The sequence below is a fragment of the Myotis nattereri genome (assembly GCF_964212035.1).
Source record: "Myotis nattereri genome assembly, chromosome: 13".
Lineage (NCBI taxonomy): Eukaryota > Metazoa > Chordata > Mammalia > Chiroptera > Vespertilionidae > Myotis > Myotis nattereri.
Genome location: NC_138088.1, coordinates 43,101,375 through 43,121,755, shown reverse-complemented (window position 1 = coordinate 43,121,755; position 20,381 = coordinate 43,101,375). Strand labels below are relative to the sequence as shown.

The following is a 20,381-nucleotide window of genomic DNA, read 5'->3' as shown; positions in this document are numbered from 1 at the left end:
CCCCTGATTTATCACCAGAGTAATTCGCTGTGATCGGAGAGAAATTAAAATGAACTCAATTAGGCTTCGGATTTGCTTTATGGGCCCTGCTCCGAGTTTCAGGGGGAAAAATGACTGTGCTGGTGTTTAATAGTCTAATGAAAGTAAATAAAGGTTATTCATTGTAATACAGCCGGGGACTCGGGGAGGGTGCACCGAGGCTCCTGCCTCGGCCGGCTCCTCCTTTGTTGGTTTATGGCTCAGGGCACCTTAAAAAGACTTTTGATTTTTGTTTTATGAAGACAAACAGCTTATGGGATAAAAGGACGGGCGGGGAGAAAGGCGAGTGGCTGTGAGCTGTTGGAGTCCTAGAGCGGAACTGTGCTGTGTGGAGCCCGTGGGGCTGCGCTGGTACACGTGTGCTTATGTGCTGGCGTGTGTGTGTGTGTGCGTGTGTGCGCGTGTGCTGTGTGTGTGTGCATGTGCTGCGTGTTTGAGCATGCACCGTGTGTGTGTGCAAGCGCAGCTGAGTGTGTGGTGCTGTAGTCGTGGGCCTGGGCTGGGCTGTAGGTGTGGGAGGAATGGGGGCATGTTCCTGTGTTGGAGCGTGTGCACTGTGGGCTACATGAGGTGTGGGGGGAAGGGGGCTGGAGGGGGCTGAGCTGGTGGGGGGAATACTGGGAGCACTGTGGGCTGTGGGGAGGGGGAGCCAGTGGGTGGTGGTGGTGGTAAACATGTGCACAGGGTTAATGTGAGAAGTTAGCGGATGTGTTTGTACATTGTGTATTATGTGGGTGTGCTGTGGGCGGCGCCCCATGCTGTGTGTTCTGGGCTGTTCTGCATCTGCAGGAAGTATTGGGTCTGAGAGGTAGGCTGTCAGCCTGCCTGGGATCACACCGGACAGCTGGATCGGGGAGCAGGAGGCAGGGACAGCCGGGCAAGAAGAGTGCCTTGGACTTGCATAGACTTTCTGTAGGACCCCGGGGGCGGGGGTGGGGGGGTAGGAGGGAGGATTTAGGCAAGGGACATGGCAAAAGGAAGTTCCCGAGTACTCGACACCAGAAGCAGGTAATGGCAGGGCCAGAAGGAATCTGTCAGATCACACCTCCAAGCCCTTCATCTATAGATGGGGAAACCGAGTCTCTGAAGGGAGTAAGACTTACCCAAGGCCACACTCGCACCCAGAACTCACCATTTCTAACTACCATATGCCATAACGATTTGCCCAACTCTACTATAATGTGCTGTGTGAGCCTGTTCACACGGCCCACACACGGTGCATCCATGAGCAGCACATGCAATGCAGGTGTGCACATGGCTGATCCCTGTGCATGTTCTCCAGAGGCCTCTTCTGCCAGGTCCTTTCCACTTCTGCACCCAGGAAGCGCCTTCCTCACCTGTTCTGATTTGATGTGCTCTGATGCCTGGAAGACGTCAGGGTAGGAAGGACGCTCAAAGACCCGATCCAAAGCTTCCAGCTGCTGCTGGGTGAAGGTGTCAGCTCGCAAGTGCTTCCGCAAACTGTCCACGCCACTCTGGGAGTCTCCATTGGGGACTGATCCCTCGGACACATCTGGGGGACACATGGACACTCGAAGCATCAGTGCAGGCCAGCGAGGCACAGAGTAGTGCAGTGGGTAAAGCAGGGCACCTGGCTTGGTCCCTAGGGCTTCGCACTCCTGCTGGGGCCCCTTACTCCCAGCTTTGGGGCTGGAGGGGCTGGCCCAAGGCTGGCCATGCCTCAGAGACCTGGCTCAGGAAGCCAGAGCCTCTGAAGGAGCTGGGGAGAGACAGGAAAGTTGTCCCAGGATAAGGGGCCAGAGGACTAGACAGAGGTGGAGCCAGAAGGGCTCTCAGGGGCCATCTCCCCTGAACTCCTATCCCCTGGTCTGGGTCAACCTGGCGAGGAGCTGGGTGTCTGGGACCGGCATTACCCAGCCTGTGGAGAATTGAACGTGACTCTGAGATGAATTTCAGTTCCACTGACTCCAAGGGTGGAAAATCATCAAATCTCCGAGGCTGAGTGTAACATGGAGGCTGGGTGAAGCAATTAACTTCACCACAGAGGGAGGAGGGACTCGAAGCCAAACTGAGGCATGTTGCTTGCACTGGGCCAGGACGGAGACCAGAGCAGGGGGACAGCAGGTGGCAGGTGGGCAGTAAAATGCTAACTCGGACAGGCTGAAGACAGAGTCTGTGTGGACGCTGCTGTGCCCAGGCACCCTGCTCAGCCTCTGTCCCTGACCCGGACTCTGGCTAGGCCTCTACAGAGGCCAGTTCCCTGGCCACCTGGTTCCTCCTGTGGGTCTCAGTGGTGCCACATTAGTGCCTGCTCCCTGGGGCTGCTGGCCAACTCTGTCCACATCCTGCCCTACCTAAGCTTTCTCTCCTTTCTGCTCCCCTGCTTCCCCGCCCTCCCATATCAGGGCCACAGTGAGCCCAGTGCCTACTCTGCCACCTCTCCCTGAACCCCCACCCTGTAACTCCCCTGGACCAAAGCTGGGTTCTCCCCAGCCATAGCTTGGCCAAAAGCAGCTGGGGAGCCTTGGGCCTGGGGCCAGACCATGTTGTAGGCCCCAGGATGATCCTCTGGGACTGTTATATATATCAGTTTATAGGTGATTATACGATATGATATAATCAATATTGCATTATATACAGTAACACCGTACAGTATCATTCGGGAGAACACAGAAAATATTACATATTGATTAACCTCAACCTGCAGCCGTCCTACCCTTTCTTGCTGGCCTCTCAGACGGAGCATGGGGGTCTGTTTTCTTAATGCGACCTCCTGTCATCCCTCCATTTTATTCTGGTGGGGGTAGGCAAGCAAAGAAAGTGGTGTGTTGAGGGGCGAAGAAAGAGAGAGAGAGAGGGAAAGGGTAAGGGAGAGAGAGAGAGAGAGAGAAAGAGAGAGAGAGAGAGAGATGAAAACCAGGATCAAGTCTATGGAGGACAAACATAGAGACAGCCTCAATGGTATTTCTATGTGCCCTGCTACTATGGATACAAAACTTGGTGGTTGTGTTTTTTCTGTATAAGCCTCCACTATGATTTTCTGTTAGGGTGTGGCATATTTATTTTTCCCTTTTGTGTGAATGCATCTCTACACATATAAACATCCACATACATAAGCGTCTGGGTATGTGTAGGTGACAGAGTGAGAACTTTCCTGAAAAGGTGTGTGTGTGTGCATGTGTCATTGCATGGGGAGCAGGAGCCCACGTCCCCCATGTTCTCCTGTCCCTGTGCCATCATCCTAATTCCACCCCTTGTAGCTATTTGCATGTTTCATTGGATCTATTCTTCCTTGCTAGAGTCCTCCTACCTCTGTGGGAAGCCTGGCTGTCAGGACTGAGGGAGGCAGTAAGAGTGTCTTTGTGTTGCCATGTCACCAGTGGGCCTGGGAAGAAGAGTGTGCACTTGTCTGCGAGAGGCTGCCCACACATCATGTGCATGGATGTGTGCATGTGTGTGGCGAGACTCATACCATGCCTCTGTGTAGATTTGTGAATATGCCTGTGTGTGGCTTGACTAAGCCCTTGTGAGTGTGTGTGAGTGAGTGTGTGTGTGTGTGTGTGTGTGTGTGTGTGTGTGTCTGTAGGGGCTGAACTGAAGCTTTGTCCTCAGGTCACTGGCTGGAGGAGTCTCTTTTCCTTCATTTATTCAGGGGCCCTTCAGATCTTGACAAATCTGTCACTCTAAATTTGCGAGAGATTATGGTGCTCTCTCCCCAGCCCGCAGAGAGGTGATATATGATATCTGCTGCCCCTATTGATTGCCTGATCTGGTGGCAGAGGCCGGCGAAATGAACTTGAAATGAACATCATGCCTCAACTCATTGTGCGTATAATACACTACTTAATCCCACATTTTTCAGCCGCTATGGAATTCAATTGATCAATCATGTTCCACTGATAGTACTGTTTTAGGGGTTATTGCTGCTCCCTCTACTCACTGACCTTTTTATTTATTTATTTTTTTGTACACTCAGGCCCTGGTGATAAGACAGGTTACAGAGGCAGCAATGGAGAGAAACGGGGAGGGGGAAGGAAGGCAAAAGGAAGCCTGTTCCAGGCAGAGGTGGCGGTGGGAGGCGGGGACAGGGAAGGAGAAGGAAGGGGTGTGGGAGAGGAAAAGAAAGGAGGTGCTAGAGGTGCAGCACAGCAAGCTGGCGTGAAGAAAGCTTTCGGAGAACCCCTAAGAGAGGCTGCTGGAGGCTTGAGGAAACTCCCCAAAGATAGAAGGAAGGTGAGGAAAGGGGGAGAGGCAGCAGTAAAGACGAATCATGAAGGAGCACATGGAAAGTTCTGGGCAATCAGGGAGGAGAACCACAGAGGCAGGGGCAGGGAGAGGGCAGCGGCATGACTGGTGGGGGACAGGGGGCGGCCCTCCCAAATCAGCCAAAGGGCCCATAGGCTCTCCCGGGCTCCCTCCGGAGAATGGGGTGGCGCCCTTCCTTCAGCTAGGGGAGGAAGAGAGGAATGAAGGTAAGCAGAGAGGGTGGGAAGGGAGTTAGGAAAGGAGGTTGGGAGATGCCTGAGAAAGGACACAAAGAGAGGAGAAAGGGAGCCTAGGGCAGCGCTGGCTGGGAGGAGGGCATTTGCCATCCGAATAAACCTGCTGGCTCTGTCTCCCCATCAGCCTGGGTACCCACTAAGGGGGGCAGCCCAGGGCCTAGAAGAGTGGGGGTGGAGGATGAAAAGGAGGAGAGAGCAGAGGAGGAGCGGAAAGGACAAGAGAACACAGAAGAAAGGACTCGGAAAGGAAGGGAAAAAGGAGCGGCTGTCTGTGCCCACCACTCCAAGGGGCCTCCTCAGGAGAACGGCGGGGGAGAGCTCAGAGTGGGATTGCCCATGGGTCGGCTCAGAGGTGACAGCAGAGAGGGGGTGGAGCTGGGCTATGACGCTGCTGCAGCAAATTCAAGTACTGAAGCCCCTTCTGGCAGAGCTGGGCTGAAAGAGAGGAGGAGGCTTCAGAGTGAGCAGGAGAGGAGAGGGTGTGAGTAATTAGGTAGCATCCTTCCCCTTGTGAGCGCCTGTGGGCAGGGACCATGACCGATGCATCTCTGGAGCTCCAGGGCCAGGCACGGAGCTGGACTTACAGTTGGTACTCAATGAATGACTGAATAAATGAATGAGGTTCTCCTAGGAGCATTCAAGCCAGAACCCTGGCAGAAGGTCTCTGGACTGGCAACCTGACTGGCTTGGCACCCTTGCAAGGCAAGTCCCTCGCATCCCTAGGTCTCAGCGGCCGCTGGGTAGACCTATGCCCCACTTCACTCACCCCCACTGCTTGTTAGCTTCTGGCAGCCGGGACTCTGGTCCACAGGAGGCCCTTCCTGCTCTCATGAACACCATCCTGCCCCCTACAGTTCCTCTACCCAAAGGACAGAGAACAACACCATATTCCCAATTAAAAACAGAACCTAACCTTGGAGCCACAGAATTGCCATCCAAAGCAGGTAGGAGAGGTTCCTTGGGAATAGGGCCCAGATGGCCTCTGCATTGGACTCCCCACACCAAAGCCCTGGTCTCAGAGAGCAGGGTGAGCACAAAATGGGTCTATTTGCCCGTGGTGGGAGCTGGTTCCAGGGAAAGTCTTTCCTAAACGATGGGAGGAGGCCCCCGGCCTTCACCTTGATGGGATAAGAAGACCACCCCTTCAAGGACTCCAAGAAGAAGGCGGAGTATGCTGGCCATAGGGCCTGAGCTTCTGAAAGAGTTCTGATTTCCAATACCCTTCTCCACGCTCAGGCCATGTTTTTAGACTGAGGCTGGAAAATATGGTTGCTGTAGGTTTAGTAAGACCCCATAGACCAAGGAAGGAGCCGTGTCCTAGTTGGTCTCCATATATTGTCCTGCTGTCCCCTGCCCAGCCACCATCCATTAGCAGGTACAATACCGAGAGCTTATTACATGCCATTGCTGAACTTTACACAGCTCATTTAATCCACCCCCCCCCCCCCAACCCTGGGAGGTAAATACTGTGACGCCTCTTTTAAAGCTAAGGAAACTGAGGCCAAGACAGATTACGGAGCTTATCCAAGGCCATGCAGCTGGTAAATGACAGTCAGGATTTAAATTCAGGTCTGTCTGATTCCAGAGCCTGCCCTCTACATCATTTCACTCTGCTGCCTGGGTGCTAAACCCAAGGGCCCAGCTGAGGGCCACTTGGCCCCATCCGGGACATGATTTCCCTCCCCGCATCCTCACTTCTCTGCCTTGCACCCTCTCTACACTGAGGCTGCAGCCTGTAGCTTGAGCACAGACTGTGCCCAGAGTGATTAGGGGACACCTGGTCCAAAGTCCTCATTTTATAGTAATGAAAGCTAATGGGGTGGGTGGGGAGGTGAGGGAGGGAAGGTGACAAGCCCAAGGTCACACAACTAGGAAGTAGACTTGCAGGACCAGAGCCCATTCCGGGACCTTGGTCCACTACACCGTGAGCACTTCCAAGGAGAGTGAGCCACCAAGAGTCCTTTTTGGAACAAGGCAGATATAAATAAATTAATTAAACTGCTGAGTTAAAACTTTGACATATACTATTCTTTCAAGGAGAACAAAGGCTCATGTTGACTCCTCCTCTAACCACTTCATATTTGCTTAGCGGTTAACAAAAAGGTTTCAAAGACCTTAGGTTATTTGGGTTTCCCCGACCACTCTCGAAAGTGGTGAGGATTATAATCCCTGTTTTGCTGGGTAGGAAGCTGAGGCTCAGAGTACATGAGCTGCAGATTCAATGAGAGTGAGGGGCTAGCTCAAGGGCATATCTACCGGGGAGCCTGGCACAGGAACGTGCTCTGTAATCAGTTGTGGGCTGACCCAATGAGCATCATCAACTCCCAATCTCCACTCAAACCAAGTGAATGGCAAAACCAAAAGATCATCTTGACTGGAAGGAGAGCCACCTACCTACCTCACTCATTTAAGTTTTTCCATATCATCCAAGCTTTTTACAATAAGCACGTGCCACTTACAGAATCACTAATAATAATCTTTTACTCCTCAATAAGCTCTGATTTCCTCATTCACTTAGCCTTGTCACTCCCCATCTATACCTGGGCTTCCCAGAGCAGAGCTCTCTACCTCCCGCCTCTCTGACCCCAGACCAGAACCCTCTCTCTGGCTAAAAATAAATAAGGTTGTCCAGTGAGGTCTCAGCAGCTTGGAGAGGGGGGCAGTCCCCGAAGGTCATGTCTCAGGGATGAAGGCTAGGGACAAGGGTAAAATAGAAGTGCTCTGTCTTCCTCGTATGTGGACATTCCACCCAAATTCCCGAAGTAGTCGCTGCAAGGGACAAGAAAATTCTCATGCACTGACCAAAAGGTAGGTGGGGGTGATGGTAATAGAATAGATGATGTCATTTCCTTGGTCACAAAGTGCCAAGGTTATCAAAGTCTATAAAATCAAGATGGGTATGAACTGGGGTTTCCCATCAAATCCCAGGAAGTGAAAATGAGGCATTTGAAGGGACTGTTTTTAGGTGTAGTAAAGAACTATACTAAGTTCCATTTTCTAAGACCAAACACAAATATCTACCTGTCAATGGGGAAATTGACAATATTAGGGCTTTCACATATGCTCATGAAATCCATTTAACTTTACAAGGTAATTATTATTAATCTCATTTTCAGATGAGAGGCAAAATTATTTGTTCGACACTGTCAAATTTGCCTTCTTGTCAAAGATTGTCATTATCATCATTTAGTGAGCACTAACCATGTACTAGGCAGTCGAGGTGCTTTACACACATGCTCTCTAATTCTCACAGATCACTTGCAAAAGAGACATCATTAGTTCAATTTTACAGCAAAGAAAACAAGCTCAGGGAGAGTTAAAAGCATGCACAAGACCACACTGCTGACAGGAAGCAATCTTGGGGAAAGCAAGTCTTACTTCATCTGCAGAGAGAAAATGACCTGAAAAGGTGATACGGGAAGAAAAGAGAAAAATGTGGAGGAAGTGAGAACAGTGGGTGATGAGCTTCAGGCCTGGGGGGGGGGGGGGGGTTGGGCAAAGCAGGAGGGGTCAAGTCTAGCTGTGTTGGGGGTGGGGCTCTGAACAGACATTTGCTCCATACCATTCTGATCTACGGCCTCTGCCCCCGTCTCTCTGCACCCTAGCTTCTCCAACACCCCTTCCCCCTCCGAGGGGTTCACCCCCAGGCTTCCCTAGTTTCCCCAGCTGCCAGTTGTTGCAGTTTCAAACTCAATTGTTCTCCTCAGTACTGAGGCAAATGGAGTCATTAATTACCTTCTATCGGCTGGGCTGAGTTCAGAATGCGATCAATATCTCCGCTTGTCATTCAGGGCAGCCCTCCTGTGCAGCCCCAGCCCCACCCCCACTGCGCAGGAGGAGAAGGTCTGGGCTGCCACCCTGGCCCTCCCATCTGATCGAGAACAGGGAGTGTGGGGTTTGGGACCAGGAATGGAGCTGCTTTCCAGACTGGGAGAAGAACAGGGATAAATGGAGTGGGAAGAGGGCACAGGCGAGTGGGAGGGAGAAAAGAAAGGGAAGGAGTCCGAGGAAAGGCGAAGAGAAGGGCAGAAGACAGGAAAGGGTGGGGGGGAGACGGGAGGGAGAGAGGGGGAGGGGAAGCACGGTGGAAGGGAGAAATTGATAGGAAATGGAGGGAAGAGGAGGAAAGCGGTGCTGCAATGTGCTGGGAGGGGCTGGGTGGAGACTGTGCTGGTAGAGACACTGCCTGTCCAAGGAGCTGAGGTGACGTACCCCATTGCCTCCCATCCTTAAACTGCACAATCTGTGAGCCTGCCCTGCCCAGGAACCCTAAGCCCAGCTGAAGAGGAGGGCACAAAGAAGCCCTTGGAGATCAGGCTGGAAGACAAGGGCCTGGTAAACCTTCCAGCCCTGCAAACCTTTGGCCAAAGGGTTCTCCTTGACCACGCCCAGCTTCCAAGCACTCAGCGAGTTCATGGTAGTGTGAAAGGTGTGTGTGGAGGCCTGGCCTGCCTGGCCTGACTTCCTGTGCTTCTGGGGACACTAACTGCCCGAGTGACCCTAACTTAACACTGGACCGGCAGTAACATCTCCTGAGCTGAACTCCTAGTTTTGTCGCTCATGTGCTATGTGACCTTAGCCAAGTCGCTTGAGCTTTTCTGGATTGAGTTTCCTCAGATGTACACCAGAGGGTTGCTAGCTCTCCCGCAGCAATATCAATTTCTCCTTTCTCTGTGTTCCAGTAGCCCATCTATCCAAACCTCTAGTGTAGAAATAATAATAACTAAAATCGATCCAGTTCCCATTATGGTGCCAGACACTCTGCTTAACGTACATCTACTGATTTAATCCTAACAATAACAGCAGCTAACATTAACTGCCTACTATATATTAGGCACCCATCTCAGGTTTTTACATATATTAACTCATTTAATTTTCACCAAAACTTAAAGCAGGGAGCTTCTATTACGATTCCCGTTTTGAAGGCACGGACCTGTCTGTTTCATCTTTATCAACCTAGCATTGGGCTTGACACATAGTAGGTGATAGAAATGTTGACTGATTTGTCAAATAGAATCCCCAAAGCAAAGGCTGATAGATTATTAATTTGCCTTGTTCAGTATTTTACCTTTTCGAAGGAAAACTAAGCAACAAAAGAAATTGCTACTCTGGATTCAGTATTATCATACTTCACAGCTGGCAAGCATCGAGATCATTTAATTCCATTATCTCTTAGAGATTTAAAAAAAAAAAAGAGGCTCAGAAAGGTTAAGCAATTTTCCCGTGTCACACAGCTAGTCATCGTTAGGCTGGGGACTGAGGTTCTCAGCCTAGAGCCCTTTCTCCTATTCCAGGGTGCTCAATTTTGATCAACAAAGAAAAACTGATAAAAGGGAAGTGATGGGGATCTGGGGAGAAAGCAACCATGTCTAGAGTTAATAGCAGCAAAGGAAGGAGGCATTTGACAAAGTCTGACTGGAGGAGAGCAAACTGCTAGGTGTTGAGGGAAAGAATGGTCGTGTGATCCCACTGCAAGAGTTTCTAGAAAGGAACATAGTTCCATAAGGATTGGATGCTCTAACAATGAAATTCTGCCCCTGCAAGCTCAAAGAATCAACCTGACAAGAGGGAGTGAGAGTGGGGGAGGGGGAGAAAGAGAAGGACATTTTAGGAACATCATTGCTGTTGCACACGAATAAGCTTTAAAATACGATGAGCCTAGATTTTAAAAGGACATGTACACTGAATAGTGGAAGATTATGCGACCATTAAAAAATCATGTTTTCAAAGAATATTTAATGATATGTGAAAATGGTTCTATATAATGTTAAGTGAAAATAGCAAGACAAGCTGTATATACAATATCATTCCAATTTTTATCAAAATAATATATATAAGATTATACATGCACAGAAAAAAAAAAAAGGATACCATATTCCAACAGTGGTTATCTCTTGATGATGAGATTATGGGTAATTCTTTTAAAAAAATCTACCGTATCTTACAAATATTTTACAGTGAGCATGTATTGCACTTATTATCAGACAAAAGTTATTTTTTTCCTCCTGTAAAGGACATACAACAGATGGAAGGAGGGGACCATAACCAAGGATGGATATGAGAATAGCATGAGCCTGTCAGGAAGACAAAAGCTCAGAACAAGCTGAGACAACAAAAAAGGGTCTTGATAGCTCTGCTTGGAGAAAGGACAAAAGGAAGGCAGGTTTAGGCTCAGTGCTGGGGAAGAGGAGGCAATACTGACAGGAAAGAGAGAGAAGGCAGAACTTCTCCACCAAAGAAAAGAATCTTCCAAACGGGACCAGCAGGCGTTGCCCAGGTCAGGGGGGGCCAGGCAGGTGCTCCTAACCATGCCCATTGAGTTAACTTCCTCAGGCCCAGATAATTCATGTAGCAGGAGTCTGGGAAGGGGGGAAAGGCAGATAAAATTCTAAAATTTTTGTTGATGACTCTTGAGGAGTCACAGTGAAGCAGTGATAAAGCCTAATGCCATCCTGCCTTGCAAAAAATAAAAGGGGGTCAAGGTAAGCTTACACAATAGCACTTCAATAAATTTAATATTGGGGTCTGGAAATCTTTTAGAAGAAATTATTATAAAATTAATTTGTGGGCATTAGAAAAGAAAACAGTGATACATGCAAGATGGAGCTTGCATGTACTCACCAAGAATAAGTTGGAGCACATTACTTATATATCAGCGCTTAGATCAAATGCCACCTCCACTAAGACTTTCTCAATTCCCCTGGTTGGAAGCAACTGCCCCCCATTTTAAAAATATTCGTCATAGCACTTCCTACCTTGATTAAAGCACTTATCGCATTCTGCTCTTATAATAATATAGAGGCCCTGTGCATGAAATTCATGCACAGGTAGGGTCCCTAGGCCTGGCTGGCAATCGGCCAATCTGTGGGGCAACCAGTGGGGTGATCGGGGGTCCCCCTGCTCACACCCACCTTGGCTGGCCTAGCGCTGCCTGCTCGCCGGCCCCACCCCCACCACCACCAGTTGGGGCCTGTGGGCTGGGGGCAGCTCCTGAGTTGAGCATCTGCCCCCTGGTGGTTAGTGCGAATCATAGTGACCAGTCATTCCACTGTTCGGTTGATCTGCATATTAGGGTTTTATATAGATAGATGCACCCTATCTCCCTATTAGATGAAAAGCTTCTTGAGGTCAAGGACTGAGTCCTATTTGCCTCTGTAAATCAGTCCTGACATGTTTCATACATAACAGGCACTCAATTTGTGCCCTGACTTAAGTTGGATTTGTTTTATTGATCGATTAAAGAAATGCTCTGAATGTAGTGAACGTTAACATTTCACAAAGAATCTCCTTCCTAACTTTATGGACAAGATGAAGAAAAGTGAAATGGTTGATGGCTACTGAGTCAATAGTACCCAAAACATTCATTTATCACAACCAGGAGGGGGATCTTCACTGGTGGGCTATGTGGCTCTCCTTTATTTGAAAGGAAAATAACTCTTTAGAAAACGATGAGGGTGATGATATAGAAAACTTCCTTATGACCTTAATCGGGTGGAATTAAGAGTCCAAACCAACAAGATGAAATTCAACAGGGATAAATGGAATGCCCTATGTTTAGGTTAAAAAAAAATCAATTACACAAGTACAGAATGGGGTAGACCTGGCTTGATAGCAATTGATGTGAAAAAGATCTCGAGGTTTTAGTTGACCACGAACTCAATATAAGCTTGAGTCTGACATGGCTGCTAAAAAATCGAATGCAATCTGAGGCTACATTATGGGTTTAGAATCTCCAGGTGCAGAGCGGCAATGGTCCTACTGTACTTGGCATTGGTTAGACTGTCTCTAGAGCAGTGGTTCTCAACCTGTGGGTCGTGACCCCTTTGGGGGTTGAACGACCCTTTCACAGGGGTCGCCTAAATACATCCTGCATATCAGATATTTACATTACGATTCATAACAGTAGCAAAATTACAGTTATGAAGTAGCAACGAAAATAATTTTATGGTTGGGGGTCACCACAACATGAGGAACTGTATTAAAGGGTCGCGGCATTAGGAAGGTTGAGAACCACTGCTCTAGAGTTTAGTGTTTATTTAAGAGAGATTGCCAAAACCGGTTTGGCTCAGTGGATGGAGCGTCGGCCTGCGGACTGAAGGGTCCCAGGTTCGATTCCGGTCAGGGGCATGAACCTGGGTTGCGGGCACGTCCCCGGTGGGAGATGTGCGGGAGGCGGCTGATCGATGTTTCTCTCTCATCAATGTTTCTAGCTCTCTATCTCTCTCCCTTCCTCTCTGTGGAAAATCAATAAAATATATTAAAAAAAAAAAGAGAGAGACTTTCACTGTCAATAATGAATTCAGAAATGGGTAATCAGGATGGGTAGGGACCTCCCACAAGTACAAGGACCATATCATGTGAGAAACTGAAACCCACTCGGCTCAGCTCATTGTTTTTGCAGGTGCTCAGTAAATCAAATAGAAGGAATGGAAGGGAGGGAGAGCCACTCTAGGTGGTTCACTTTAAAGATGAGGAAACTGGAATTCAGAGAGAGTATGTAATTAGCCAAAGGTCCCAGAGCAAGTAAGGAGTGGAAATAGATCCCACATCCAGAAATTTGAATTCTAACAGTGACAACTGTCCATTCACGTCCTATGTCCAGGCAGGGGATGTACCCTGTCAGGCAGAACTGCTGGAGGGGAGACCTGATGACCTTTAAGAATCTGAGACTCTGCCTGACACCACTCTCAGTCCAGCCTCTGACCTCCTTCCACATGGAAGGTGTCTCTGGAGCCTGTCTCCCTGAATCTTAACCACTCCCAGGCTCAAGTCCCACTTCCTTCTTGCTTTTCTAGCTACTTTCCTGGATTCCTACTGAACTCTTGCCACCTGGTTCATCTTCTAGTCTCATGTGTGATAGCTCTGCCTCCCCCAGTAGATTGAAGTTCCTTGAGACCCACCTCCTGGTTCTTTGCTCCTCTCATACCTCCCAACACCGGGGCCCACGTTGATACAAAGCTCCCCCGAGAGATGAGTATAAATTTCCACGTATTTATATACCAAAGCAAGATCACAGATTCTCCGTAACCTGAAATGGTTTATAAGAAATTTGCCCAAGGGCAGAGAGATAGCCTGAACGATCATTTAGGGGCCTCGTGTTTCCTAACCAGCCAAGGGAGCTATGAGGGAGATACGAGAGAGGCCTAGAACCCCAGAAAATTATACCTGTACAGTTAATTTCCCTGTTTTGAATGTTAGCCCCCTCCACCCAAACCCCTAGTTTACCTGTAGGAAAGAAGGACATGAGCACCCAGTGACAACACGACCAGCCTGAGCGTATGTGAGGAGGGTGAGTTAGTACAAATGGGGGCGGGGGGGGGGGGGGGAGGGGGGCAGGGGAGGCCAGAGGCAACACAATGGGAGGGAGCAAACAGGTAGCAGGGAGTGAGCATTGGGTGGGTTCGGGTGAATTCCCCAGAGTGATCAACTTTCCTGCCTGAGAGCATGCGCTGTGCCTTCCTGCTGGCCTGCTGGGCTCAGGCGCACTGGCTGCTGGTGGGGAAGGAGGGCTGGCTGAGGGTCCCACTTTGTGGGACCTGCGTCCTCCATCGGCCCTCTCTGGGCTTTCTGGAAGGGGCTAGGGCCTTCTGCCGGGTGCTGGATTCCAGCGGGGACCAGAACCAGTTAGAAACCTCTCTGGAGCCAGGAGGGAAGGGGCTTTGTTAGCTCAGAGGACACAAGCAAGGCGAAAAATTACATACCAGGCCGCTCTAAGTATGCTTGTTTAGAGAAACTGCTTGCATTTATGAAGTCTTTGGTGCGGAAAGCAGGGTTGCAAATGACTGCATCAGAGCGACAGTAAAGGCCATTAATTTCCTGTTATGTTTTCCTGCGTTGGGGGCTTTATTAATTTAATTTTACACTGTCGAACAACAGCGAGAGCTGACACTGCCACACCGCCAAGGCTGGGGCTTTCTTTCTGTGTGCGTAGCAAGGCTTTGCCTGACATGCAAATCAACGCTATTACCAGAACCAATAAAGATGTGCGGAGGGAAGAGGGGAGAGATAAGGAGGGGGAGGCAGGGAGGGGAAAGGAGAGAGGGGAGAGAAAGGGTGAAAGCCATCCTGGCCAATTTCTGCTGCGCTCCATGCCTAGCATCTCCTGGCTTCCCAGACTAGCTCCAACTTCTGCCCATCCTCCCCACTGCCTTCTACTCTCTTCTTCCCTCTGCTCTATGCCTTCAGATGACTCTACCTCTGCTGTCCTCCTCTGTCCTAGATCCCGGCAGAACTTGAGTAAGGACAGGAAGTTCCCAGGAGGAGGTAGGCGATGGAGTTCCCCCACTGCCTGTGCCCGGCAGAGGCATGTCCCAGAAGCATGGAGGCGAGAGACCAGATGCTGCCAACCCAGCAGGCTGGAGCGAAGGCCTTTCTTACGTATACTGTCTCTTCCAGTCATTTTTCTCCACCACACAACTTCTAAAATCAAGGGCCCTGGCCCACTGACATACTGTTAGCACACACACACCTGATCCCATATGCTTGTGCACATGAAGAAGAGTCTAGAACAGGGGTGGGCAAACTTTTTGACTCGAGGGCCACAATGGGTTCTTAAACTGGACCGGAGGGCCGGAACAAAAGCATGGATGGAGTGTTTGTGTGAACTAATATAAATTCAAAGTAAACATCATTACATAAAAGGGTACGGTCTTTTTTTTTTTTTTTTTTTTAGTTTTATTCATTTCAAACGGGCCGGATCCGGCCCGCGGGCCGTAGTTTGCCCACGGCTGGTCTAGAAAGCAGATATTGCAGGTTCCTCTCAGAGCTCCCATATCCCAACAATTTATTTCCTTTGAATTTCTGGAACAAAATACTGTCCCTCATTGTTTCTCCTTAGGAGACTCCAGTAGCTGTCTTCAGTAGCTGTAAGGTACCTACTTGGTCTAAACCAAACTGCCAGAGGAACACGGCTCCCCAGCATCAGAAAAGGGACGGATTCCTGGCAGACCATATTCTCATCTCTCTGACTACATCGACCTCATACTCACCACCCAAAGGCCACCCACACTGCCCCTCACCCAGAGCAGCTTCCACCAGCCGGCTGCCCCAGTGGTCCACCCAAGTGTCCACTCTGCCCACGTGTCTGGGTTGGCTACACTGCCAAAGGAGATGGAGGTGGGCTGGGGGTGGGGAGGGAAGAGGGAAGGAAAGGGAAGCTCCTGAAGTCCCTTCTACCAAACACACTGTCTGCATCTTTCCATCCATTCTTTGAAGTCTGCTGGGGTCTAGGGAGATCTGTATGAGCCAGTGTGAGAGAGAGAGGGAGGGGGGAAGGAAGGGAGTGAGGGGGTGGGGGGGAGAATGTGTCTGCGCGTGTGTGCACGTGTGTCCGTGCATCTCTCCCTCTCTTGCTGGCTTGCCCGTGCTCCTGCCTGCACTTTCTGCTTCAGGAGCTGCTTGCCAGGCTCTGGGAGGCTGTTGGACGGAATCCAGCTCTCCCTGGGAGGAAAGCATAAACTTCATAAACTACATTTACTTTAATGCAGGTTCCTGGGGGCAGCTTTCCTCCGGCTTTTCTTCCCTCCTCTGTCTTGATCACATTTTATCCCAGCCCCTGTGTGCACCCAGACCACACGCACGCACGTGCACACGCACACACATACACACACGCTCGCACACACACATGCACACACTCGCTCGCACACACTTTATAGCTAGTGCTCCTGAAAGAGCTGAAGCCGGGGCGGGAGCATGGACAGGTGTACAGGCTGTGTTTACAGGAGAAGGCCCCGGCCTGGCCCTGGAGAGGCCCTTGTGAGATGCCCACACACTTGTCCGGTGGAGATGAGCACAAAGGGTACTTTGAGGCAGGCAGGCAGGCGGGCAGGCGCCGCGCCTCGGGAGGGAGGTATGCTGACATTTTGAGGGGATGACAAAATTAGGAGCCACCTGGAGGCTGGGCCCCGCGGCTCCAAGGAGGGAGAAAGAGAAAGCGAGGCCTCCACGCAGGTTGAGGTTTGTGAGGCCTCCCTTGTCTGGTGCTGTCAAGGTCAGCAGGTTCGGGTTCACCGAAGGGTCAGGATGGTTTGAATTACTGGCTCCACTGCAACTCGGCTCTGAGGCTCGTGATCATCTCCCAGCCCTCCCCCAACCCTCCTGGCTTCTCCACCCCCACAGGGCAGGGTGGGGAAGGTCCGGGAAAGCCTTCCAGCCACCATGGCCCTGGGGAAGGCAGGCAGGAGGGAGTCCTTCCCTGGGCTCCGGGGCTCCTTGTGCAGCCCACAGCGGTTGGGAAGGTGGCTAGGACCCATTCCTCTGTTGGGCAGCAATCCTGGGTCTCCAAATCCAGCCTACCTTCTCTCCAAATCCTTTTTCCAAGGGGTCCCCCATGCCCCTGCCCTTCTCAGCTGCCCACTGGCCTGCAAAGGAGGAGGTGTTCAGGGAGGCCAGCCCACTAGCAGCAGGGCCTGGGGGACAGGCTCAGGGCCGGGCCCCTCCCTCCTGCCCACAGCCCGTGCCTGGGGGAGAAGGGCAGCGCTGAGGCAGCGGATTTCTCATTTCTCGCTTGGTGCCCTTGCCGGGTGGGGGAAGGAGAACGGGGCTGCCTGCAGGGCGGAAGGTAGTTGCCAAGTGGAAGACTAGGGTTTGAAGACAGTCTGACAAGGAGGGTGTGCAAACACGTGCCCAGAAACACACAGATGCCTTTGCTGAGAAAATTGTAATACTGTGCTACACCCCTCCCCCTCCCCCCAACTGTCAGTGGTGGAGGGGTGCACACAGGCCCCTCTACTGCTAATCTGTACATTCTCTCCTGGGGGCTGGGGTCCACCTATTTGAACGTTTTGGCATTTTATGAAAGAAAAAAAAAGCTCTTTGGTGCGAAATCGCAACATACTTCCTCAAACAAGGAAATATAATTCTTTATCTACAACAGCAGGAACTGGTTAGGAGCCTGAGGTGGTTAATGATTTGACTGAAGTCTCTGGTTTAAACTCAGGGATTTATGTACAAATTCATGCACCCATGTCAGCTCCACACCACCCTGGCTAGCCCCAGTCCTTCCCCACAGAGGAAAGCCAGCCCATGTGTGCACAGGCCCCAAGGTGCAGGCCTTAATAACACATCGGCATGCCCTGCACCCACCTCTGTATAATGACATGGTCAGTGTTCAACGGGCTCACGGCCAACATTGTCCAGGGTTTGGCTAAAAATTTCGATCCAACTAAGATAGAAAAATTCCCCCCTCGGCATGAACGGCCTGATTTCCCAGTTTACTGGGAAGATATAATCATAACAACAAATATGTTCTCATAAGTGGACTTTTTTGGTGTCTTAGTGAATGCGGACCTTTGAACCTTAGCTCCTTCTGAGCCTAGAGTGGACATCAGCCAGGGTTTGGATATTTGTTGGGAAATGAATACAGGGTGAGCTTTGTTAACGCCGTTAAACTCAGGCGCTTGTCTAGACGGATGGTTCCCTTCCTGTGGACTTGGTTCCTGGGCTTTCCTAGGACTTGCCTCACGAGGGGCAGCCTGTGGCCCGTGCTCGGTAGTATAGCGCATGTGGAATCATATCAGTCTGGCAATAACCCACAGAGCACCTGTCCTTAGAGAAACTCAAACGCTGCTTGGCTTCCCCCTGCCAGTAGAATGCTTTCTTACAGGGCCTGGCCAGGGCCCAGAGGACAGTGGAAGCAGCACGAGGCTCCGTGGATCTTTGCCCACCATGGGAGCTCACTTCAGAGCTCTGAGGGCACGCCACCCCAGGTTTACACTCCTGGGTGGGGATTCTTTAAAACCAATCAAATGGGTGTGTGTGTGTGTGTGTGTGGATTAGGTGGTGAACACAGGGAACCGTGCCAAGTGCTGGGTTTAGGTTAAGGAATCAGTGAGACCTCGTTCTTCATTTTGTTTACTCAACATAGTGCAACTTCACCGTGTCTTCTGGGCCCTCCTCGGCACCCCTCCCAGCTCCTTCAGGCTGAACCCTGGCCCCCGAAAATGGTATGTGCTCAGCGAAACTTCCCAAAGCTCTTCCCTTGCAGGAACGCTTAGATCCTTCTCTGTTTCCACCAGCCCCCCGCAGCTGGACCGAAAGGCCACAGAAGACAGACACTGTGGGCCTGAGAGAGTCAGCTCTGGCTCCTGCTTCTGCCTCTAAATGTCTGCCCGTGCCAGCCGACCAGGGTGTGCCGACCTGCAGACTTCCCCCATCGGCCTCCTCCAGGACTGAAGGCTGCACCCAAAGCCCCAGGGCGGGCCAGCGGGGCAGGGGCAGGCTCTCCTCTTCCAGGGGGTCCTCCTTGCCTGCCTTTTCTGACACCAGCACTCTTCCCGCTGCCCCTCCAGAAGGAGAGCGGGGAAGAGAGGCTGGTGACCAGGGCACGCCTGGTTTACATTAATGAGATACACCGAGGGTAATCCAGCCGGGGAGGCAGCCTACAAAAGGAGGCGATCGCGATCGCGGGCGGCCAGGAGCAGAGCTGCTCAGGTAATTGGTTTATCTATCTGGAAGCAGGGGGAGCAATCTCAGCACAGACAGACTAGCAGTAAAGTCTCTTCCTTAAGGCTATTTCCTTTGTCTTTTCAATTGCTTGCACATCCATGTGAGAGAGGGAGAGAGTGTTAAAGAGAGAGGGAGAGGGAGAAATGTTAATTTGTGAATTAATGGCTTTTCTCAGCGGAATTGTAAATTCAAATGTCACCTCACACGGTGACACCACGGCTGGTCTGCTGAAGAAGCAATGATAAGATCCCCCACCTCCCTCGGTGCCCCTCCCTCCCCAAAGATAGCTGTGGAGTGGAACATGCTACTTTTAATTTGCAATAACAACACAACAGAGGTATGCAGTAATGACTGCCTTCTTTACCCTCCTCCTGGCTTCCTTCCCCCCAGTCCAGTTGGCTCCCCACTTCCTCCCTCCTTTTGCTCTTCTGAAACAATACCTCACCCCACCCTGGCTGTCGCCCACCGCACCCCAGCCAGGGCCTGATCACATGGGGGGTGCCTTTGGAATTGACGATGCTACAACCCTCTCTTCTCCTTCAATAATCAGGGAATTAATGACCCTGAAGTTAAAGTGAGGCTGATACCGAGGCCCTGCCCAGCGTTGGGAAAAAAGCCTTCATTGTTTTCAAGCAGGAGGCGGGCAGCAGTGAGGGAGATTCATGGATGGAGATTGAATATGCAATTTTCTTTCACCTTGCCAAGAGCTGCCCCTGGGCTGTGCCTGGCCTAAATTTTTCCTTTTACCATCTCTGCCTTATCCGGCCCTCCCACCTCCCTTCCATTCTTTCCAGAAAATTACCTTCAAAATTGATTTCCACTTTTACAAACAAATATAATGGGAACACAGGAAAAAACTTGGGCCGTGATGAATTAGGGCTGTCAGGTGCTTCCAGGTCTCCTTTGCTTTTGTTTTACTACCCGATCTGCTCTTTGTTTTTCCAAGGGCTGGAAAAAGTGCCCCCATCCACTGACTGCCTGATCCTCCCGGCCACTGGGGTCTCAGCCCCCACACCCAGCAGTGGCCCGTGGAAAAAGTGATCCAGGCCCTGAGATTCTGTTAGCCTCTTGGTTTCCCAGCGGACGCTTGAGCCACCTCCTCCTTTTCTGCTCACTGGCCCTTAGGAACCCACTCTCTTATTGGTCTCTAACCGCCACCCCCAGCTATTTCCCCTGACCCCCACACCAGGTTCCCTCTGGCCCCCATACCTCTTAAAGTCCAGACCAGATGCAAACCTCCACCTCCTCTAATGTGGGCAGGATCAGTGTATACCTCGACTAGAGCAAATGAGAGACAGACAGACACTGAGAGATCCCGAAAGACAGGCAGGTAGAAGAGGGGGGCAAGACCCTGAGATTGGGAGACCAGGCTCTTCTTCGAAGGGTATGAGGGTGCTGAGTGGCAACTCCCATATAGCCCGAGGGCATAAGGGC

General features: G+C 50.8%; 1 protein-coding gene across 9 annotated transcripts in view; it reads right to left on the bottom strand.

Moving 5' to 3' along the window:
• Positions 1-20,381, bottom strand: part of PAX2 (paired box 2) — a gene marked incomplete at both ends in the record, with an annotated part of 79,267 nt that overhangs the window by 20,117 nt on the left and 38,769 nt on the right. For 6 of the 9 annotated variants that reach the window (XM_081104957.1, XM_081104958.1, XM_081104959.1 and 3 more), the window contains one exon: positions 1,377-1,552. In XM_081104957.1, the coding sequence (XP_080961083.1) occupies positions 1,377-1,552 (176 nt within the window). Of the gene's footprint in view, positions 1-1,376; positions 1,553-20,156; positions 20,226-20,381 lie in introns of all 9 variants that reach the window. The other 3 variants (XM_081104956.1, XM_081104952.1, XM_081104953.1) reach the window with 1 other exon arrangement.